At 45.4% G+C, this 21,835-nt stretch overlaps 2 protein-coding genes across 5 annotated transcripts in view; one reads left to right on the top strand and one right to left on the bottom strand.

The window, feature by feature from the left end:
• adam22 (ADAM metallopeptidase domain 22) overlaps window positions 1–21,835 on the bottom strand; it is a 60,849-nt gene that overhangs the window by 8,277 nt on the left and 30,737 nt on the right. For all 4 annotated transcript variants that reach the window (XM_031576714.2, XM_031576715.2, XM_031576716.2 and 1 more), the window contains exons 7-25: window positions 12,640–12,712; window positions 12,281–12,360; window positions 11,902–11,976; window positions 11,631–11,702; window positions 10,193–10,359; window positions 9,619–9,703; window positions 9,100–9,190; window positions 8,644–8,695; window positions 4,900–4,999; window positions 4,561–4,632; window positions 4,255–4,347; window positions 3,760–3,840; window positions 3,621–3,671; window positions 3,344–3,407; window positions 3,091–3,196; window positions 2,629–2,748; window positions 2,122–2,290; window positions 1,700–1,811; window positions 296–386 (exon numbers count right to left, since the gene is read on the bottom strand). In XM_031576714.2, the coding sequence (XP_031432574.1) occupies window positions 296–386; window positions 1,700–1,811; window positions 2,122–2,290; window positions 2,629–2,748; window positions 3,091–3,196; window positions 3,344–3,407; window positions 3,621–3,671; window positions 3,760–3,840; window positions 4,255–4,347; window positions 4,561–4,632; window positions 4,900–4,999; window positions 8,644–8,695; window positions 9,100–9,190; window positions 9,619–9,703; window positions 10,193–10,359; window positions 11,631–11,702; window positions 11,902–11,976; window positions 12,281–12,360; window positions 12,640–12,712 (1,754 nt within the window). The remainder of the gene's footprint in view (window positions 1–295; window positions 387–1,699; window positions 1,812–2,121; window positions 2,291–2,628; window positions 2,749–3,090; window positions 3,197–3,343; window positions 3,408–3,620; window positions 3,672–3,759; window positions 3,841–4,254; window positions 4,348–4,560; window positions 4,633–4,899; window positions 5,000–8,643; window positions 8,696–9,099; window positions 9,191–9,618; window positions 9,704–10,192; window positions 10,360–11,630; window positions 11,703–11,901; window positions 11,977–12,280; window positions 12,361–12,639; window positions 12,713–21,835) is intronic.
• cldn12 (claudin 12) lies at window positions 13,100–18,099 on the top strand. Its single transcript, XM_012818160.2, has 2 exons — window positions 13,100–13,271; window positions 14,338–18,099. Exon 2 carries the CDS (start codon window positions 14,426–14,428, stop codon window positions 15,542–15,544), a length of 1,119 nt encoding a protein of 372 aa, XP_012673614.2. The 5' UTR covers window positions 13,100–13,271; window positions 14,338–14,425; the 3' UTR covers window positions 15,545–18,099.

Here is a 21,835-nt window from a genome sequence, read left to right as displayed (position 1 = left end):
GTGTGTGTGTGTGTGTGTGTGTGTGTGTGTGTGTGTGTGTGTGTGTGTGTTTATATGTGTGTTAAGATTTAGGGTAATTGATGAAACACACCAGATGAGCATGTTATTCTGCTATCAAGTCCGCAGTGGTCAGGAAACCACAGCTATGCACCATCAGGGTGTGCTCTTACATATTAGAATACACATTTGAGTTTACCAGTGTGTCTGTATTTCAGTATACAGGCATTTAGTACATTCATGTAGGTAATTGAGGTCAGTCGTTTGTCTGTTGTGAATCTGAAAGGTTTCCACTCACTTGTATCCCCAGGCCGATATGGCCACGATGAGCCCGAGCACTAGGATGGAGCCAGTGATGGCGCCGACGATGATGTTGGTGTTCACCAGGGCTACGGGAGAAACACAATGTTAGAATGTAACCTTGACAACAGTTATGCCACCACCAATTCACAGTCAACAACACTGACAGACGGGATTTAACCACACACCAGAAAGTAAATGTTCAACAGTTGCTCACAACCATACAGGACATTTTCTGTTGGCTAGTGAAGGGTTAACAAATATACTGTGGGAGAAAAGATACAAATTTTGCATGTATGTTAGCCGTTGAATGGCGTATTATTTAAGTCATGTCAGACATCTACATAATTATTTAGCACTGTAGCGTAAAACACGTAGTGGTAAACACTATAAGAGAGAGTTTCCAGTGGTGTGAAGGACGAACAACCACACAGTTTTTGTAGTGAATGGGGGAATGAAATTTAAGGGGTGTAATGGTAAGTGTGACAGCTGCTCTCGCTGCTAACTAGCCAACAGAGTGGTCTGTGTATGTTTGAGCTGCTGAACATGTTTCACACCCAGCACACAGAAAGGCCAAAACAACCAGGCATGAATTCAATCAATCAATTCAATCAATTCTATTCAATCAATCAAATCACCTCACCAACAGTCACTGCACACAGTGATTTGTTGTACGATCAACTTACCAGTGATCGTATTAGCTTGGATCCCATCTCACACACACACACAAAAACACGTCACTCCAAATCAACCAAGGTTTGAGGTCTCTTTATAAAACACACACACACACACACACACACATTGTGGAAAACATAGGATAAGAAAGGAGGTGAGGAGGAAGATGGGGGAGGAAGATGAAGGCAGGAGAAAAGGAGCACATGGAAGATCAGGCGTCTTACAACCTACAACTCTAAAGCTGACTTCACTCCTGCACACGGCACGAGGCTGCCGACAAAGAATGGATGAGCGAGAAAAAGAACAGTACAACAAAGAAAAGAAAAAAGGGGACATTTTTAAATAAATAATGAGACCATGAGAAACAACAGTACAGATCATACATAAAGGCTGCAAATGAACGAATGGGTTGAGCAGGAGAACAGAAAATGAACAGCTAGCAGATGCTAAAGAGATGACTGAAAGACTCATGTAATACCATCATGTACATTGATGATGAACAATACTACACAGCTTTACTGGAAACAAATTTCCCCAAGGCTGATGAGAAAAAAGCACCAAATTAAAACCCCAATTAAAGGAAATGTTCAAGAGTATTCAGATATGAGTGACCATTTGACTGAATATACACTTGACTGTGTAAGTGAGTGTATTTATGTGTGTGTGTGGGTGTGCGTGTGTGTAAGTGAGTGTATTTTTGTGTGTGTGTGTGTGTTTGTGGGTGTACCTGAGGACGAGGATGTGGGGCGCACGATGAGGGCGCTGAGAGGAGATGTGGAGTTGCAGTCCTCTCCTGCCCACCCCAGAGTACACACACACCGCAGCTCGTTACTGCACACCTGATACAGCAGACAAGAACAGGAGTCAAAGTGAACTCATGAACATTTGGAATAGTCTCTCTAAACTGGGGCTGCACATCCGCTCTGGCACACCTACATGAAACCACCAGATGACGCTAAACCTCACGTATACTATGGGGCCTGTAGTGGTGCTCTGCTTGTTAGCAGGACAATGTTAGACATAACATCCAGAGAAGGTTAGTATGTACAGTTTGGGTTACAATTGGGTTAGACGACTGCACAGACACACACACACACAAACACACACACACAAACAGCCGCCTGCGTACACACACAGTCCCACACATACCCCGTGTCCGGAGCAGATGACCTTTTCGGTGGTGCCGGGGCAGGTGCTGAAGTTGAACTCCTGCACTGGCAGACACTTATGGTTGAAGCAGATGCTGTCGGTGCCACAGGCCGTGCCGTCCTCCACGTAGCCCAGGTCCGTGTCCCCGTCAATCAGCACGTGACCCCCACTGCCAGCGCAGAGCAGGGAGACGGAGTCATCACAGAGAACAAGAGAACACGCAGTGATGGGGAATGACGTGTGTGTGTGTGTGTGTGTGTGTGTGTGTGTGTGTGTGTGTGTGTGTGTGTGGATGACAGCCTGTGTGGGTGCACCTGTGATGTTTTGGGAATGTATTTATGTTTATGTGTCAATGTATCATTGTATTTTATATAACTGTATGTATGCATGAAAATGTTAACGTGTGTGTGTGAGTGTGTGTGTGTGTGTGTGTGTGTGAGTGTGTGTTTGTGTGTGTGAGAGTGTGTATGAGTGTGTATGTATGTGTGTATGTGTGTGTGTGTGTACCTGCAGTCTAGAGAAGCACTGTGCTGGGCCACACTGAAGGAGGTCAGACCTCCCTGTAGCTCTCCAAGCCTGGGAGCTGGAGAGATGTTGGCGCACAGCAGATACCCACAGTGAACATCCCTGGAAACACAAATAAACACATTTTACAAACACACGTTTGTTTTTGGTCATTTGTCATATGATATATTCCTAAAATATAAATTACCCTTAAGTTCTCATATTTTATGTAAACGGTAAATATGCAGTGCATTGCACTGACAAGGCATAAATAACAACGTTTAATGTTGTTATGTCGAAAGTCGAAAGTGGAAAGTGGAAAACAGCCAACATAATGTCTCATAATGGAAAACTGAGAACATTGGTAGACATTGACCCTGTGGCATTTCATTCCCCCCAGCAATTTGACTTAGGTGAAGTCCTGTCTGTGTGTAAAGAGCCACTGTGTGGTGCTGGGGGACCTACTGCTTTTTGCACTGGATCCACGTGTCCTTATCCTTCCCACAGTTCCCCTTCTCTGTCCCCTCGATGTTCAGCTTCTCATAACAGAACTTGTCACCTGCTGTGGCCTCTGTGGGAGCACACAGACACAGAGAGAGAGAGAGAGAGAGAGAGAGAGAGATACACATGCATAGGAGCAGATGAAATGCATAACTCAGCATAATGAATATTTGAATATGAATATTTCTCACAGATTCCAAATGCAAAATGGACTTACTCTCTCCCCAGATGTATTTACACTGTCTGTCTTTAGTCCGGCATCTTCCGTTGAAACATCGGCCCTGTTTCAATCGCAAGCATCAGCAGTCACACTCCAAAGCAGTATGTATGATACACAAACTCTTTTCACAGGCAGAATAATCACTAACAGAAGTAACAAATACTTTATTTACATCTGAATAGGTCACAACATGATACGTTTTTTAAACCTTTATGCTGTTGATGATGTGCGTGTGTGTGTCCATGTGTGTTTGTAAAATTAAATTCACTGGTACCTGGTCTTTTTCACAGGTATACCCATCCATCTTGTGGACATTTGGAGGACACTGAAAAAAACGGAAACATGATAACTTGTAAAAACCTAGATTTTTATGTACACGTAAAGAAATCAGTCCCAGTGGATGGCGCCCTCACCTGGCTGGAGTTGCCAGTGCAGTTTTCGGGAATGTCACAGTCACTCACTGCCTCTCGACACACCACCCCCGAATACTCCATCTGAAGACACCAGACCGCTTTCATTACACACACTGCACCGCCGTGATACATTAATGAGCTAACACACACACAGACACACACACACACACACTGCACCATTGCGCGCGCACACACACACACACACACACACAGCACCACTGCAGTATACAAATGAGCTATTGCCCACACACGTGTGAGAACATATTCATTATACATAACCCCCCCCCCCCCCCCCCACACCCCATATCTATAAATTCCATTGTCATGGTCAGGGAACACACTCATAAAACACACACACTTGCTCACCTCCAGATCCCACCTACAGCACTCATTTGATACATGTACACACACACACATAAATACACACACACACACACACACACACACACACCCACACACACAAATACACACACCCACACACACACAAAAACAAACCTGGCAGTTCCCGCAACATTGTCCATTGCTGCACTTCGAGCCTTGCGTGAGGGTGCACTTCTTACAGCAGTCCTCCCCCTCCAGCTCACACTCCTGCAAACACAGACACAGAGGACACACTGCTCACACCCAGGGCACCAACACACACACACTGCTCACACTGCTCATGCCTAGGGCACCAACACACACACACACAGCACACACTGCTCACGCCCAGTGGACCAACACAGACACAGAGGACACACTGCTCACACCCAGGGCACCAACACAGACACACACACACAGAGGGAGATTGACAAAACTCACCGCAGGGGTACCACAGTCACACTCCTCCCCAGGCTCAACAAAACCATTACCACACTCTGGGGGCTCCAGCAACTACACACACACACACACACACACACACACACACACACACACACACACACACACACACACACACACACACACACACACACACACACACACACACACACACACACACACACACACACACACACACACACACACACACACACACACACACACACACACACACACAAAGAGAGAGAAAGAGAGAGAGAGAGAGATTAATTGAAATATTTTATCACGCATACAGAGATACTAACAATCCATGTAACTTCGGTGTGATGTGGTCCATGGTACCTTTGTGGGTTTGTTGAAGAGGCAGGCCCCTCCTCCACTGTTGAGGAAGTTGTGGTACTCCTCCACGTTGCAGTCGGAGAAGCGCTTGGGCAGGTAAAAACTGTGTGACAGACCTGAGGTTTAGTGTACGGACACTCTACGTCACACACACACACACACACACTCTCTCACACACACACATACACAGACCCACACACCAGTCTCGGAACCTTCCACCGATAGTTCACCAACAAACTAAGGTGTGTGAGTGTGTGCTTTTGTCCCTTGTGACAAACACAGAGGGTCAGACCTAAATCCAAAGCAGCCCTTCTTTGGGGGGTAGTCAGTGCAGTTAGCAGCTATAGTTTCTCGCTGTCTACCAGATTCTGTGAAATACAAAAGATCCTTTTCCCACTGAGAATCTTGGCCATGTGAGACTAGTTCTGGTGTGATGTAAGTGGAGACTATATTGGCCTCTGTTCTATCTCAAGTGACAAAGCACAGCACACACGTTAGCTAGCGGAAAGCATTTAAAGGAGTGTCCGTACTCAACACACAGTCACTGTTCCTCAGCTGTGTCCACCCCAGCATTTCACCGTGCGTCCTATGCTGTCAGCACAAATGTTTATATTGTGTTAACGTATGGATAGTCATTGATCACTGGCTGACTGGTCGTCTTATTTAGGCTAACTAAGGCCAAAGAAGACCAGCACGCACGGGGGGCTTCTCAGAACCTGACCTGAGAAACAGTGGCTCACGGCTACTGGAGAGCTAAACTAAAAACACCAAACCAACATACATACAGTCAAGACACACGAAACTCCAAAAAAAGACTTGCATATCTAACTATCTTGCTGGGATTTGGATTGGCGCCAAGTGAACAGGAGTCCAATTTGTTTGTCTCATTTCAGAGAAACCCCCTTTTACACTGATCAGGTGAAAAGCAGTTCTGGTTTATCCAGATGGTGGCAGATCCAGATCTGACCTCCAGTTTAGACTAGCGTGCCCTGGTTCAGCCCTCCTACACCTGCTATGAGTACTGTATTCAATAAGCTGTAGGCCACACCCACGCCTGGGGAGTTTTAAGTGACACATACACACATACACAAACATACACACACACACAAACACACGCACACAAACATACTTCCTGTAACCTGAAGAGCGCTTAACCTCTATCCTCTTACGGTAAAGTGATCCAAATGAGATCCCTTACTTTCCTAACATCATATCATGTGACAGTTTCCATTTCTCTCACACACATGCACACACACACACACACACACACAACAGCCTTCTCAGCACAGCCTATCAGAGGAGTCAGCAACTCTTGCCGAGAGAGCCAGAGACCCTGGCCAAAGCACTAATGCAGTCTGATCAACTCTCCTTCTCTCCCTCTCTCTCTCCATCCCTCTCTCTGCTTCTCTATCTCTGTCCTTCCTTCCTAAATCATAACCCAATTACAGGTCTGGCTGTTCCAAGAACTATTTCAATGGCAGACACCTACATTAATTCGATACACTATCTCCCTCACTCTCTTCTTTTAGCTAGCAAACTCAAAAGTGTCCAGGCACACGCAAGAGCACACGCACACGCACACGCACACGCACACACAAAACACGATTTGAGTTAGTGAGATCACACATGCAAGCACAGAAGAAACGTAAAGAAAAAATAAGAACACGCACACACACACATGAGCATCCATCAATGGAAGTGACAGATTTCACCATTGAACACGAGCGTCTGAAATACCATTGATAACTGGGTTAATAGCAGAGCCTTGGGCGGCCCAGGAGTCACGCTCCGATCGCATTGAATCAGAGGCACACAGGGGTCACAATGGCTTCCTACGGCACAGGAGAACCAACCATCTCTCACCTATGACCTTTCAACTTTGATCCCAGCCAACTGAGATCACTAAAGCAACTACTACTTCAAGCTATACTAAGATCAGTTCTTGCCAGCTGCGATTTGAGCGCTAACCGACTCATGGGACAGGCAAAACTGACACTAGCTGTGGGCAACTGCTACCAGCAAACAGGCAACTCCTGTCACCAAGGAAGCTCTGCCATTGCATATGTATATACTCAAATGATAAGACTAGTGCTTCCTGATAATACTATATGCTGTAACAGGCGTGTAGGGGATTAGGCACTTGTGTTGGATGGATGGGAATGACATTGCAGACTGTTTCAATCGGGTTGTTGATGATGTCATGAGTCTGGCTCCACCCATCCTAAAGAGTAACCAAACGCGGTGTCAACAAAAGCCAAACGGAAACATGAGTCTGAGAAACAATGAGAGATATTTTTAAAAATCCAGAGCGACAACGGGGCATCACTGTGGATTTTCCTCTCCCTCTTGCAAACGGTAATTTGAATAAGGAGGAGCATCGAGGCAGCGGGCCCTAATGCTACTGGATGGAATGACGAGGGTTGAGGTGACTGACAACCCTCCCCAGGCAGCTGATTGGTCAAAACTGCAGCCCTGTTAGCGAGTCACAGCCAAGCTCCTGCTCACCTGCTGTGCCTTTTGGGGTTTTGAGGGGAAATGCAAAATGCATTAAAGAAGAAGCATAAACACACATACACACACACACACACACACACACACACACACACACACACACACACACACACACACACACATAAACACACACACACACACAGATCGAAACTGATGACCTGTTCACTTAATGAAATGCCTTAAATAGCCACTAATGTAATCATAACTGTGTCAACAGGTCAACAGATATCAGGCCACTGTTGAGATTTGTAGCATTGCATCAAGAGTCCAGAATGTGATCGATTTGGAAAGACAAGGACCAGGTGTGTTTAAGTGTTAGGTTAGGGTTAAGCTTAAATGAGGGGTAGGGTTAAGCATGATTCAGAGTTAGAGCAGGTTTAGTTTGAGGGATTCTTGGATTCATGGTTTTGTCAGTTCCACTTTCCAAACCATCCATTAAATACTGTCCAATATGGAATAACTTCAAATTACTATCCTTTTGTTTAAATCAAAATCCAAGCATCAGTACAATGAGAGAGACAACGCCATTGCTGTGCCAGTAACATTTGTATAGTATTTTATATTAATTATTTTTATATATTATAATTATATTTATCTTATTAAACATTAGATAAGAATGTGAACTCTTAAGTAAGTGAATCAGAAATAACTGTTTTTAAACTTTTACAATTCAACAATCGTACTGTAGTAAATGTCAACAGTGGCCTTCTCACAGAAGACAGACAATAAGCACACCAGTACCAACATGACCAGTAACACCACTGACAGTACATTACACTACAGCTGTACATAGGTTAACAACACTTTCTCTAAGGACATCCCAAAAGAAACATTTAGTTTAAATTGAGCTGTTCCCTCCACTAATATGGTACACTTCAAGAAAATCAACATACTGCCCTCTGCTGATGATTTGGGGGAAATTTCCAATTGTCTCTAACAGAAAGACTTGAATCATCTTGAGAAAGTGTTGTGGCTTTTAAAAACAGACACACATTTAATACTTACTAAAAACAGACACACATTTAATACTAATATATTCTCAGAACCAGTGAAGCTGACAGTGTGACTAGGCTGACACGAACAAACACTACAGGGCGTCAGACTTTCAAAGACAGTTGAGGCATTCCATCAAAGCACTCGGCAATAGGCAAGGCAAGAAGTGTTTGTTTATGTATGAGTGTGTGTGTGTGCGTGCATGTGTGTGTCTGTGTGTTTAATCAGCTTTAGAGAACTCACCCAACATCATCCATGATGCAGCCAGACCATTTATCATCACACTTACACTCCCCTGCGGAGCACACAGATTACAGGAAGAGTCATCCAGTGTGTGTGAGGACACATCAATCAATGTGTGAGAGTGTGTTTCAGTGTGTGTGCGCATGTGTGTGTGTGCACATGCGTGTGTGTATATCTGTGCATGCATGTGTGTGTGTTTATGAGTATATGCGAGTGTGTGTATAACTGTGTGTGTGTGTGTGTGTGTGTGTGTGTGTGTGTGTGTGTGTGTCTGTGAGTGTGCATTCTAAATATTTAGTCATTTCTATGTCAACCATTTCCAGAAAAAAATAGGACAGAGCTAGAAATGAGATCAGTGATAAAGGGGAGAGTGATAGAGGGAGTGAGTGAGAGAGAAAGAGAGGAGAAAAGAAGGGAGGCCGAGGAGAGAGAGGGGAGAAAGCAACAGCAGCGTACCGTTGAGAATTCTCTTCTTGTCAGAGAAAATGCCGATGTTTTGCCCCAGGGACTGGGCCAAAGTGATGGCCATCTCCTCCGCTTTTCCATACTGGAGAGAGGGATGAGGGGAAGACAGAAATACAGAGAGAGAGAGAAAGAGAGGGAGAGAGAGAGAGAGAGAGATGAGGGGAAGACAGAAATACAGAGAGAGAGAGAGAGAAAGAGGGGGAGAGAGAGAGAAAGAGAGGGAGAGAGAGAGAGAGAGAGAGATGAGGGGAAGACAGAAATACAGAGAGAGAGAGAAAGAGGGGGAGAGAGAGAGATGAGGGGAAGACAGAAATACAGAGAGAGAGAGGGAGAGAGAGAGAGAGAGAGATGAGGGGAAGACAGAAATACAGAGAAAGAGAGTGATTCATTATAGCACAGCCTGAGATAGACTACAGGGGTTACAGTCTTATGCTATCGTAGCACACAATTACTTGATAATTACTTAGTCAGTAAATACCGATTGTCCAATGACGATCCAAGAACACTCACCTCATTAACCCCTCCCCCTTTCGTCAGTGAGCAAACCCCACCCATGTAGGAGGCTCCTCCCCAGCTGCTATGGAAACGGTTGCCCCTAAAGATGGAAAATGGTATGAAGAGAGAAAGAGTGAATGTTGGAAATGAGATCATCAATGACCGTCCATTTGTTTGCGCAGGCCTACGAATAAGTGACAAGCAACTCCTGTAATCACAGGAACCTATCAACCTAAACATCCCACTACCTCACTTCACACTGGTACAAAAAGAGTCTCGTAATCTTCTGTTTACCACGCATGTAGGCACGGTGGAATATAGACACATGATATATTTAATGTATACACACTTCAATATAAAGGAGACCTGTGAAACTGCAGGGTGCTCTTTGAGAACATAATGGGACAACATCTACATGTATAGGTATAAAAAGATGGGCCAAAACACTTTTAGATTTGTTGTTATGTTTATCTGGGTGCTTCTTGCACGGGTGGTTATTTAAACATTGATGGTGGTGCTTCTGTTTGTCTTATGTGTGTGTGTGTGTGTGTGTGTGTGTGTGTGAGTGCATGTGATTTGTGTAACTTACGAGAACAGGTGCACAGAATCCGCCTTGTTCTTGATGAAGTCCCTCCTGTACTTCATGAACTCCTTGAGCGTCACCATGGGGTCGTCATTGATGGTGAAGTGATTGTCTGCTGCCCACGTCTCCATGGCCACCAGCACGATACGGGTGTTGAGCTGTTCTTTGAAGATCTGACAGACCAGACAATAGCAACAACAGCAAACACACACACACACACACAGAAAGGTTTACAAGAGCAGCAAACAATCAATCTGTGAGTGGTGTGTCAAGTGCTTCCTAAAAGCTCTGACCACAAAATGTTAGACTACACATACCACCACACACACACACACACCACACACACACACACACACACACACACACACACACACACACACTGAAATGTCCTGACACTACTGATCTCAGACTCCCGGGGTGATTAACACAAACAGGAAATTACTCAACATGGGTGTGTAATTACTCCCTGAAATTACACACACAAAATGAAACTCCCTTGCTCTAAACGGACCATGAAATTGTTTCCACTGAAGCCCCCTTTAAATTCCACCATAGTTGTAAAATGTGAAAATGATAGAAATCACCTTTGTTTAGTCTGCACTAGCATCTTATGGTGGTGGAGTGCAGTCTAGCCTGCTATAATAATAATAATAATAATAATAATAATAATAAAACTTTATTTATATAGCACCTTTCATGCAAAAGAATGCAGCTCAAAGTGCTATACCTGGGTCTCTGATAATCGTACCCTCAGCATTATTGACTATCGCATTCACACTCGTTCTCTGTTTCAAGGATGCACTATGTGCTCTTCTGAAATAATTCATCACTATTCTCTCCAGACCCTAAATGAAATGTCCTTTGGAGGATTCTCATCTCTCTTCCTCACACACACACAGGAATCTACTCAAATCCAAAATCAATTGCTAATCTGGTGCAAATACCCTGCTCAGCCAGCGCAGGGGCTCAGACTGATAAATGAGACAGTGGCTGATGTGTTTGCCAATCGGAAAGGGCTGTTTGGTTTCCTGGTCAATCTGACATTAGAACAGGGGGTGGGAAGGACACAAGTAATAGATTAATTTAGTGAAATGTCAAAGGTCCCACGTTCAACGGCTCCGTGGACATTAAAGGGCGCTGTAGCTCAAAGCCCTGAGTAAGATGGCCGCCAGGAGACGGACTGCAGGCTAGCCTAAAAATACTCTATGGGTTTATGTTGAGATGAGATTTCAGTTTCAGTTTTCATGTCATAACTGATTCCCAAGGGATGGTGAGAAGTACAGGACCACCGATGCAGAGAGAAATACATACCTGTACACATACACAGATGCAGAGAGAAACACATACCTGTACACACATACACAGATGCAAAGAGAAACACATACCTGTACACATACACAGACACAAACAGAAACACACACTCTGACAATCTTCTAAGACTCACCAGGTCTGCCATGTTGACGACAGATTTGGCATAGTTATTTGTGTGGCCCACTGACAGACGGTGTTTCTTATACTGCAGACAGAAACGATAAAGTTAACCAATTTAACAACTTGATATCATTTAATTGCAAACAACCAAACTACCTGTTCTGGTCTTTTAACAATACTTCGATAAATCTGTGGTAAACCATTTCAATTCAACTCGCCATTTTGCTGGCATGAGAAAAATGTGTCCCTTGTGGCATTCCCAAACATCCACATAAAAGTCTTACCATGAGGTGATCGTTTATAACCATCAGCTCAATGTATTTCGCCTCCTCCTCTACACTGTGTGGGCTTCTGGATACCTGAGGGGTTTCAATCAATCAACCAATCAATCAATCAATCAATCAATCAATCAATCAATCAATCAATCAAGTATCCACACAAAATCCACAACATTGGGTCATGTTCTTTCTGTAACTCTCCCAAAAGTATAACAACTGCAGAAGGCGTAGTCTACAAATGTGACAGTTGTACACAGTCCATGTATACATATACATGGACTATGCACATGTATATGGGCCTCAGGGTACATCTTCCATTGTTACCTTGAGAGCTGTTGAACGGCTGTGAGTGTGTGCATCTGAGCACACTTGCATGCATACTTACTTGTCTCTTGCTTCTCCGGAGTGCAACCTTAGAGCCAGGATATACAGGTGGCGTCTGAAAGTGGGACTCAAGGAGATCTCCTAGGAAACACGAGCCCATAGCACACTTTAACTGTAGATCAATACCACAAACTGCAACCTCTAAAATAGTGTGATGCGTGAATAATCTGTGCTGTCTATGGAAATAAGTATTATTATTGTTAATGGCTTATTTATTTATGCCCTTTTCCAACTGTATGTAATATGTTTAGAATGACTGTTAAAAGGGCTGACTTAAAAGGGAGTCTGTGTCGTCTGTAGTCTAGTGATGGCTGCTCCTGTGTGTGTTTTATAAGATCTGGGTTATGGTGGAACACTTACTGGGAGATAGGAAGCCCTCAGGAGCCTCCAGGCCAGGAGATTTATAGATCAAATGGATCTGGGTTTCACCCACCTAGAAAAGAAGAAGGGACATATGATGGACATCCCTGTGAGCCACTCTATCTTCAGTGTGATGGTGAGTGCCATGCAAATCATTGATAAACCTGAAATCTCAACCAAAAAACATCAGCTTGCAAAATAAAATGCATTTACAATGTAACCATCACATGTAGGCAAACATTAAACAAAATAAATAGGGGCAGGGTTTACTTGGGTAGGTTGGATGGAACTTCAGCCTATTCAATTACATCTCTTCATCTCATAACATTTTGTGCGAGCATGAATAATTGTTTGAACATATTGTTTTCAAAACAACGTTTAATAATACCATTTGCAATAACGAGGGCATTATTTATTTACACGGGGTCATTTGTTTTCAACATACAAAAGAGGACTTCGATTCGCTAATGACGTCAGTCTCAGTCTTCAGTGCCCGTGCAAGGCACGGGAGCGCGCGCACTCGGGCAGCAACAGGAAAAAGATCTTCGTTCACTGGTCGGTGCGACCACAACAAACAGGAAAATGATTGGAATCTTTGTTTTGAGTGTTTCGTAAGAATCACAAAACGAGAGGTAGGATTATTAAATCACTTCTACACAGTGTAAACCTATAGATACTTCACTTTGTCTGTTCTACGGAACTGTTGTTGCAATTTTGAACGCAACAGGTTACTATCATGTCGTTAAGCAAACAGTAATCAAGCTAGCAAAGTTGCCTAGCTAGCAAGCTAATGTTATCCATTTAACTGTTAAAATGAGGTGAGCATTTGTCTATAAATGGTGATAGAATATGTCAACGTTAATGAAAACTGTTAATGAAAGCACAGTAGCAGTGCTTTGAAACACAACCACCTATATATGACGAAAGCCGTTCTAATGCGGTTTCCTTTAGCTAACGCTACCTTGCTAGCTGTAATCTGACATCCGAATTACTAGGTGTTGGCTTTCTCAAAAGTTTGAGAGATCCCCCTTTGAGAGATCCCCCACTGAGATTGGAAATGTGCAGAAACTCGAGGTTCTCATAGCTGTGGTAAACGGAAGGTCTGAGTGGAGTGTTGACTGCTTATTGTACTTATTGCCTAATCATGCAGAAAACGTGGGAACCAACAAAACAATACAGTAGCTCTATTTATTTCTCCTAATGGGGAGATATTGAGAGTAGGTCAGTGCAGTACCACAGGACGAACAGGCTACTTTCAACGTAATGTATAAACTCATCTAGCTGCTGTGACTGATATGACTAAAGCTGTGTCCATTCATTCCAGGCCCACCCACGATAACTAAGGTTGCACACATCAGGCCCCAAAAAGTTGCTTACTGTAATCCTTTTCCCCACTAAGCACACTGAAATAGTTTGTACTCTATAAAGCTGACCCCAATTTAGACTCCCCCCTTGGTGATCTGGCCCTGCTGGTCCAGGATGCGCCATGCTGCAGTTCAGCTGGCCAGTTCTCCTCAGCATGTCTGCCAATCAGAAACGCCCCTGTGGGCTTTGAACCCAGGGACCTCTCCTCAGTGAATCCACCACCCTGCATATCTGCACCGTGTCATTAATCACTCGCGGTGTGTGTGAGCAAGAGAGAGGAGAGGCGAAGAAGTGCCGACCTGTCTGCTGACTACTGTTGTGTTTCAATTTTAGGACTCTCGCCCCTCTTCCTCCACCTGCTCCTCCTCCTCCTCCCTCCGTCCTGGTCGGTGGCGTCTCGCCGACCACCACAGCTGCCGTCATGTCGTGCCGTGACATCCACGCCACCAACGCCTTCTCGTTCGTCATCGCCCTGCTGTCCGTGGGCGGCCTGCTGGTGGCCACTGTGATCCCCCAGTGGCGCACCACGCGCCTCGTCACCTTCAACCACAACGCCCGCAACATCACTGTCTACGACGGCCTGTGGACCAAGTGCGTGCGGCGCGACGGCACCTCGGGCTGCTACCACTTCGACGGCAACTGGTGGGCCAAAGTGGACCAGCTGGACCTGCGGCTGCTGCAGTTCTGCCTCCCGAGCGGCCTGGCCCTGGCCACGCTGGCCCTGTTCCTCATCCTGATGGGCATGTGCAAGACGGCCTGCTGCTCCAAGAAGCCCGACGACATCAAGAACAGCCGCTGCCTGGTGAACAGCGTAGGCTGCCACCTGGTGGCCGGGATGTTCCTGTTCCTGGGCGGTGGCGTGGCCATGCCGCCGGCCGTCTGGTTCCTGTTCCACACGGACGACCTGAACCGCCGCTACGAGGACGTGTTCGCCGTGGACTTCGCCGTGTACGTGGCCATCGGGAGCGCCGGCGGGCTGCTGCTGGCGGCGCTGCTCATGTTCATGTGGTACTGCATGTGCAAGAAGCTGCCCTCGCCCTTCTGGCTGCCCTTCCCCGAGCCGCCCGTCATGCCAACCAGCCTATCCGCGCAGCCGCTCACCGCCAATGGCATGCCCCCCTCCCCGGGCGCTTTTGGCCCCCAGCACTATCTGCCTCCGGGCATGGATGCCCCCACCTTCATAACTGCCCCGGGGTACCCTGCCAGTGTCACTGGCCAGCATATCCCCCAACAGGTCTACCTGGCACAGATGCCGGGCCATGACGGGTATGGGTCTGAAGTTGGAGGGACCCAGGCCTATGGCTATGCCCCATCTCAAGGTTATGCCCCCTCTCAAGGTTATGCCCCATCTCAAGGTTATGCCCCATCTCAAGGTTATGCCCCCTCTCAAGGTTACGCCCCCTCACAAGGTTACGCCCCTTCACAGAGTTACGCCCCCTCGCAAGGCTATGGGGGGTCTCAAAGATACGCCACTCAGCGTTACTCCCAACGCTCACGCCTCTCTGGTATCGAGATTGACATTCCTGTCCTCACGGAGTGACGCTAAAAGAGTTTTAATGTGTTTAATTCAATTTCAGTTCTATCTGTTTTGTTTGTTTTAAATGCCTGACCAAACAAGCTTTGCTCTTGGTAGTTTTGCTCAGGCGGTGCCATGCCAGTTATATTGAAAGACTGTAGGGACAGTCCTGTTGTATTTTGTTTGTTTTTCATTTTGTTCTTGTAGAAAACTCTACACTCTAGCTCTAAGTGTAGCTGAAGGAAATTGTGAAGAAATTTTATCTTGAAGGGATCTCCAGTCTGTGAATTGTAAATAGTAAAAATTTGAGACACAAAAGCAAACAAACAAACAAAAAAAAAACAACGTTTGTGGTATTTCTACTGATCGATGCTTGCACTTCACCTAACTGCATTTTGCCATTACTAGTGTTTTTCTTTAGAAACAGCTGGCTGTTAGAACAGGAGAACTCATGTGTACTATTCTATTGTACTCTATTCCCTTGCCTGCCTTAGAGCATCATTTAGTTTAAACACACGGAGGACACTACATCCATTCATGTTGTACAGTGTCAACCGACCACTGTTGGCTGCGAACGAACAAACCTGGAGGTTCTTCTCTGAGGGGAATGATCATTTGTTGTACAAGTGCCACTGTTTCTAATCCACTGTTACCTCCTCTCCCTGTGCAGTCTTAACAAACCACCTTTCAGGGAAGCTTCAAAGAAGCTATAGCCTTTACAGAATTATTTAATAGCTCTGCTACAGATTGTGGTTTTTGTTGTCCGTCTCTTTTTTTATTATGTTTTAAAAATCATATCTGTTGATGTTGCATGTGGTGGGCTAAGCCACTTAGTATAAGGAACAAAATGTCTTGCTCTAGTTTATGAGGCCACTTAGAAAGCCCTTAGCTGTTCGATAACGACACCATTTTACTCACTTCAGTGCCGGCATTCTCCGTGACTTAGCTTTTAGCGTCCGACTACACTTACCGCAGTGTGAGTCATTTTCTGTTAATGGTCGTGTCACCATGACCTGGACCTTCACTGTCATTCCAGCTCCACTTGGGTGATTACAATGTTTCAGTCATCCTAAGAACACTAACTCCAGGGTGGGGTAGTCCTGTGATGCAGCGTATCAGTTTCAGCAGTATGCCATTTGTTGGTTACATTGAAATAATGTAATAATACCCAGACATTGTTTTAATCTGCCACAGAAGCTCAACATTGATCACCTGTCTACGTCAAGGCTTAAATGTCATTTTAATGTTTTTTAAATTTGAAGAACTTTTACATGTGCTGTTTTGTCTTTATAGAATTTTGACTAACCTCAATTCACTACACTACACTGTGTCTTTCTTGACGTGACTGTTAACTTGCACATTGTAATCTGACACGTAATGAATCATGAGTAACTCATAGAAATGGTCTGAAGCTGCCTCTGTTTAGTTCTGGAATGTTAAATTGCATTTGAACTGCACTGGATTTTTATAATTCATTTTGTTTACATTGTAGGGTGGAGTCTTTAAGATAGCAATGTTAAGACATTACGCATTGTACTAACTTCCTGTGAGTAATTCTTGTTATTTCACACAACTCCTTGCTTGCTGAGATCAGTGTGTTAATTGACATACCCAAACAATGGGCATAGACAGACACTTAGGTACGGCAAGCCGAGGAGTCACTGTGACAGTAGCACCTGCTGAATGATATGAAATGCTAATCCAGTCCTTGGTGGATCACTAATGAGTACGCCCTAATTTCACTGCTGATGTCTCCGATGGCTGCATCCTAATTTAGTGTTTAGTGCACTGCTAATTATGTCTCATATTGATGCAGCTTCATTTACTGTTAACCATTCAGAGAGCTGGTAGTGGCTGGAAGCGAGTCGCCTCTCTGAGAGACTGGAGAGGCTGTGAGTGTTGTGAGTGAGCGTGTCAGCCTCTGAGAGGTCGAAAACCTGCAGCATTAGCATTAGCATTCCTGTGTGAGGCGCTGAATGAGGGAGGCAGGGAGCCTGTGCACGGTCACACAGCACGGTCACACAGCACCGTCACACAGCACTGACACACAGGCTAGGCGGTGTTCAGTTCACTCAAGTGTCCAAATCTAGACGTGTCCCTCAGTGATGGTAATTTGTTTTCATTTAGGGGCCTCTGAGGCAAAGACCTCTCCTTGTGTTAACAGTGTTTCAGCTATTAAGCCTACACAGTCCTGTCAACATTAGATTCTAGTTGAAACACGTGCAGTGGAATCCATCTCATTAAAATCTTATGCATGTTTTACTCCAGATATGTATGAGAATTGTGACTTAATTGTGTTTAATTAACTTTTTTTTTTTTACCTTGTATGTAAGTCTGTTACAAATTGTATTAGCTCTATGTGCCATTGCACTGCTGTCTACTTTACATGTTTGGATCATGAACACAAAACCTCTCCCTGCAAGTCTTTTACTCACCCTTTTCTTAACTCAACCGTTCCTCTGATAGTTTGTTCTGTTGTACGTGTACCTTTGACGTTACATGGTTTTCTATCTGTAAGATGCCAATATTCACAATGGCCTTATTTCTAATAAATAAATCACTAAATTACTGTAAGTAAACGTGCTCTGTTGTGCCAGTATAATTCCCTGTGGTAAAAAAAATGTGCTGTATAACCACAATTCATTTAATGGAATTACTTCAAAGGGTTTTACCATTGCAGTATTTTATTAGCCTATATTTAATTACATAAAAGTGAAATGGCTTGTTGGATTTATGAATACTGATTTGTGTAAACTGGAAATTGTGACCTTGCCATACAAGATTTCAGCAGGAAAATAGTTTTAAAATATTTTAAAAAGGGATTAACATTTTAAAATGACGGGATTACTTGAGGTTACATCAGGACACCCTTAACACCCTACAGAACCACAAACTTCATGTTTTTGGTCTGAGGTTCTCATAAAATAAAAAATGGCTCTTTTCATGATGAAAGCAGACAGTAGGCCTGTGTGTCTGTGAGCTCCATATTCATTTCCTCATTGTAAGTGATTTCCACTTGTAAGCACGACAGCATCAGTACTATCCCAACTGCTTCGTGCTCTATGGAGAACAGAATCTTCTATGCTACTGATCTTTGAAAGAAATAAAAACTAGTTTTTACAGACAGACAGACAGACAGACAGACGAGTCATGGGCTCGGTAAACTTGTCAATCACGCGCTCGTTCGCCATGTCGGTGAGCCAGACGCTGTCATTTCTCTCTGCTCCTGCCAGAACAGGCAGAAGCTCAGTGCATCTGTCCACCGCTTTTGACCCTCGAGGGTCAGCTGTCACAACCCCTCACGACAGACGTGACAGCAGGAGAGAAAGTGATCCCCCCTTGCACCCCCCAACCCCCCATCCCCGCACCGTGTCAAAGCAAGGCTACGGACCCGTTTTCATCAAGAGGAGAGAGACAGTGGAACTGATTTATGGCAGCTCGGCCAAATTCAACCGTGCCCCGGCCACATCTGTCATGATATTTAACGGTTCCTCCGGACATCGGCATGTCTCTCGAATCGAACAAATCACAAAGGGGCTGTGGAAAATACAGCAAATGGATGATTTGACACTACATCATCTCGGTCACAAACGTACTGCATCACAATACTATCGAATCTGGTTGTACTAAGACCATCAGGACTCGTATGTGCTCTGTGAACCACACTTCAGAGGTGTGATACTCAGTACGTAGACTAGAGGAAGCCCAACACCAAACAGAACCCTCTTACAGACTCTTTCAAAAGGTAAAACACATGTACCGAACACAGGTGTCCTCTAGACGATGATCAACACGGCCTTTGCCACCATAACGCAGTGGGACCCATAAGACGTTCAGCACAAACACTGGGGGGAAGGTTGTTCAAGTGGCGCCACCCCACCCTACCTCACTCCACTCCACCCCACACACACACACACACACACACACACACACTCCACCCCCCCCCACACACACACACACACTCCTATTCATCCTACCTCACTCCACCCCCCCCACACACACACTCACACACTCCTATTCATCCAACTATCAATTAAGGCTCTGGTGAAAGGGATTAGTTGTCTCACACAGATGGTTTCTGATGTAGCATAAAATAAGGGGGGCATATATCAAGTTTTTAAAGGTGTGTGTGTGTGTGTTTGTGTGTGTGTGTGTGTGTGTGGAATCTGGTATATCTATTAGGGGGCATGGTAGAGAATATTCATGTGTATGTATGAGAAAGGGATATGTGCTGGTTTGTGCTCATTGTGAAAGGCTGTTAAACAGACCATGAATAGAAATTAGCTACGGTGTGTGTGTGTGTGTGTGTGTGTGTGTGTGTTGGGGGGGTATGCACCCTGCATGTCCCAAAAGAGCAGGGATTACCCCTCTTCACAAACACACACACCCCTCCTCTGTCTGGCTGACTGTATGACTGCAGAAATGGGGCCTGGCACAAAGCCACTGGAGACCCACTCAACCAGTCCTCTCCACACACTTCACCCTGCTCCCAGCATTCCCTGCTCTGTGTGTGTGTGTGTGTGTGTGTGTGTGTGTGTGTGTGTGTGTGTGTGTGAGAGAGAGCAAAAGAGATGGGTCTTACTCCAAACCTTATTAAGTTCCAATACCACCCCACCACCCCACCCCACACACACACACACACACACACAGCTCCTGTCTGGTCTCCCATCACACACACACACACACACACACACACACACACACACACACACAGACACACAGACACACAGACACACAGACACAGTAAGTGCTTTAATGGATGGTTCCAGTGATAAGCTTGTGGGTTTGTTTCATCTTCTCCAGATACTGTTGTAATCTCTCTCACACGTCATCTAAGGACACGTTTTAGGAGATCAGTTTCCCTGAGGCAGAGACAACAGTGCCTGTCTGACGGAACCATTTCCATTTGCGTAAGAGAATATATGTGTCTGTGTGTGTGTGGTGTGTGTGGCGTACCTGGGTCTAGGTCTGCCTGTGTGTGTCTGTCTGTGTCACACACACACACACACACACACACACCCACACACACACACACACAAAGCCATGCGCTTTGCTCAAACAAGAGACAATTCACACCAGTTCTACCTCCGTTGATGCTGGCTCGTATGGAAGCGTATTTCTTGTATAAACTCTCAAATGGCTACTTTAGTTGTGAAGCCAACTCATCTCCAAAAGGCCACTGAAATGTTATTAATGAGCTGATCAAATAAACAGGCAATAGAAGGCCTTCTCCATGAGCTGCCAGCGTTCTTGGCTGCTGTCTGCACGCCTCAGACTGTACGGTGGCCCACGAGGGGCACACCTCCCTGGCCCCTGCTGCTGCGCTGGGCGGATGACAGATGCCCGTGCCATATGGCAGAAATGGCAGTGCCCACACTGCCGCTACGCGCCGTGTCTGATCGCATCGCCAGCGAGATGGCTATCGCTGCCGTGGAAACCGGCTGTACGCGGCGAGTGCGCTCAAGGTCACCGGGGTCGGCAGTCTCTGTCAAAACACAAGCGGCCAGGATGCCGGTGAGGCGCGGCGTTATGGGAGCGAGATTCCCACACGTGAGATTCCCAGAGGCTGGCCTGTCTGCGCCCAGCTGTCCGGCTCACAGGGGAGGAGGCCCCAGCATACGATCACAAGCTCTCATCTTTCAACAAGCCCGCTGTGGGGCCACATCTCTCTTCCAAATCAGACTGAGACTCTTCAGAAGCACAAGGGGCGGGAAGGGAGGGTGTGTGTGTATGTGTGTGTGTGTGTGTGTGTGTGTGTGTGTGTGTGTGTGTGTGTGTGTGTGTGTGCGTGTGCGTGTGGGTGTGTGTGTTCTGCAAGTGTATATACACCACTGCACAGCTCGCACTATTCCAAACATTTTATTACTGCTAGACAGAGACAGTGGAGAAGCAAAGAGCCGCGCACTGACACACACAGGCAGACCTAGACCCAGGTACAACACACACACCACACACACACACACAGACAGACACACAGGCAGACCTAGACCCAGGTACGCCACACACACCACACTCACACAGACACATATATTCTCTTACGCAAATGGAAATGGTGTGAAAAGATTGTGTGTGATAAGTCCTCTAGAAGGGTTCCAGTTTGTCAAGTACAAAGAAATATTAAGGAAGCTACACAGGTCTTTCACAGTCTCTCCTTGTGTCCACCACACACACACACACACACACACACTCAGACACACACACACACACACACACACACACACACACACACACACACCACATACACACACTCCCCTTACAGGAATGTGAACAAGTTGGATAATTATTTTTTTCAAATCCCTCGTGAAATCGATGCGA

The sequence above is a fragment of the Clupea harengus genome, chromosome 11 (genome assembly GCF_900700415.2).
Source record: "Clupea harengus chromosome 11, Ch_v2.0.2, whole genome shotgun sequence".
Classification (NCBI taxonomy): Eukaryota; Metazoa; Chordata; class Actinopteri; order Clupeiformes; family Clupeidae; genus Clupea; species Clupea harengus.
Note: the sequence above shows the minus strand (reverse complement) of the source record. Positions and strands in the feature narration are given on the sequence as shown.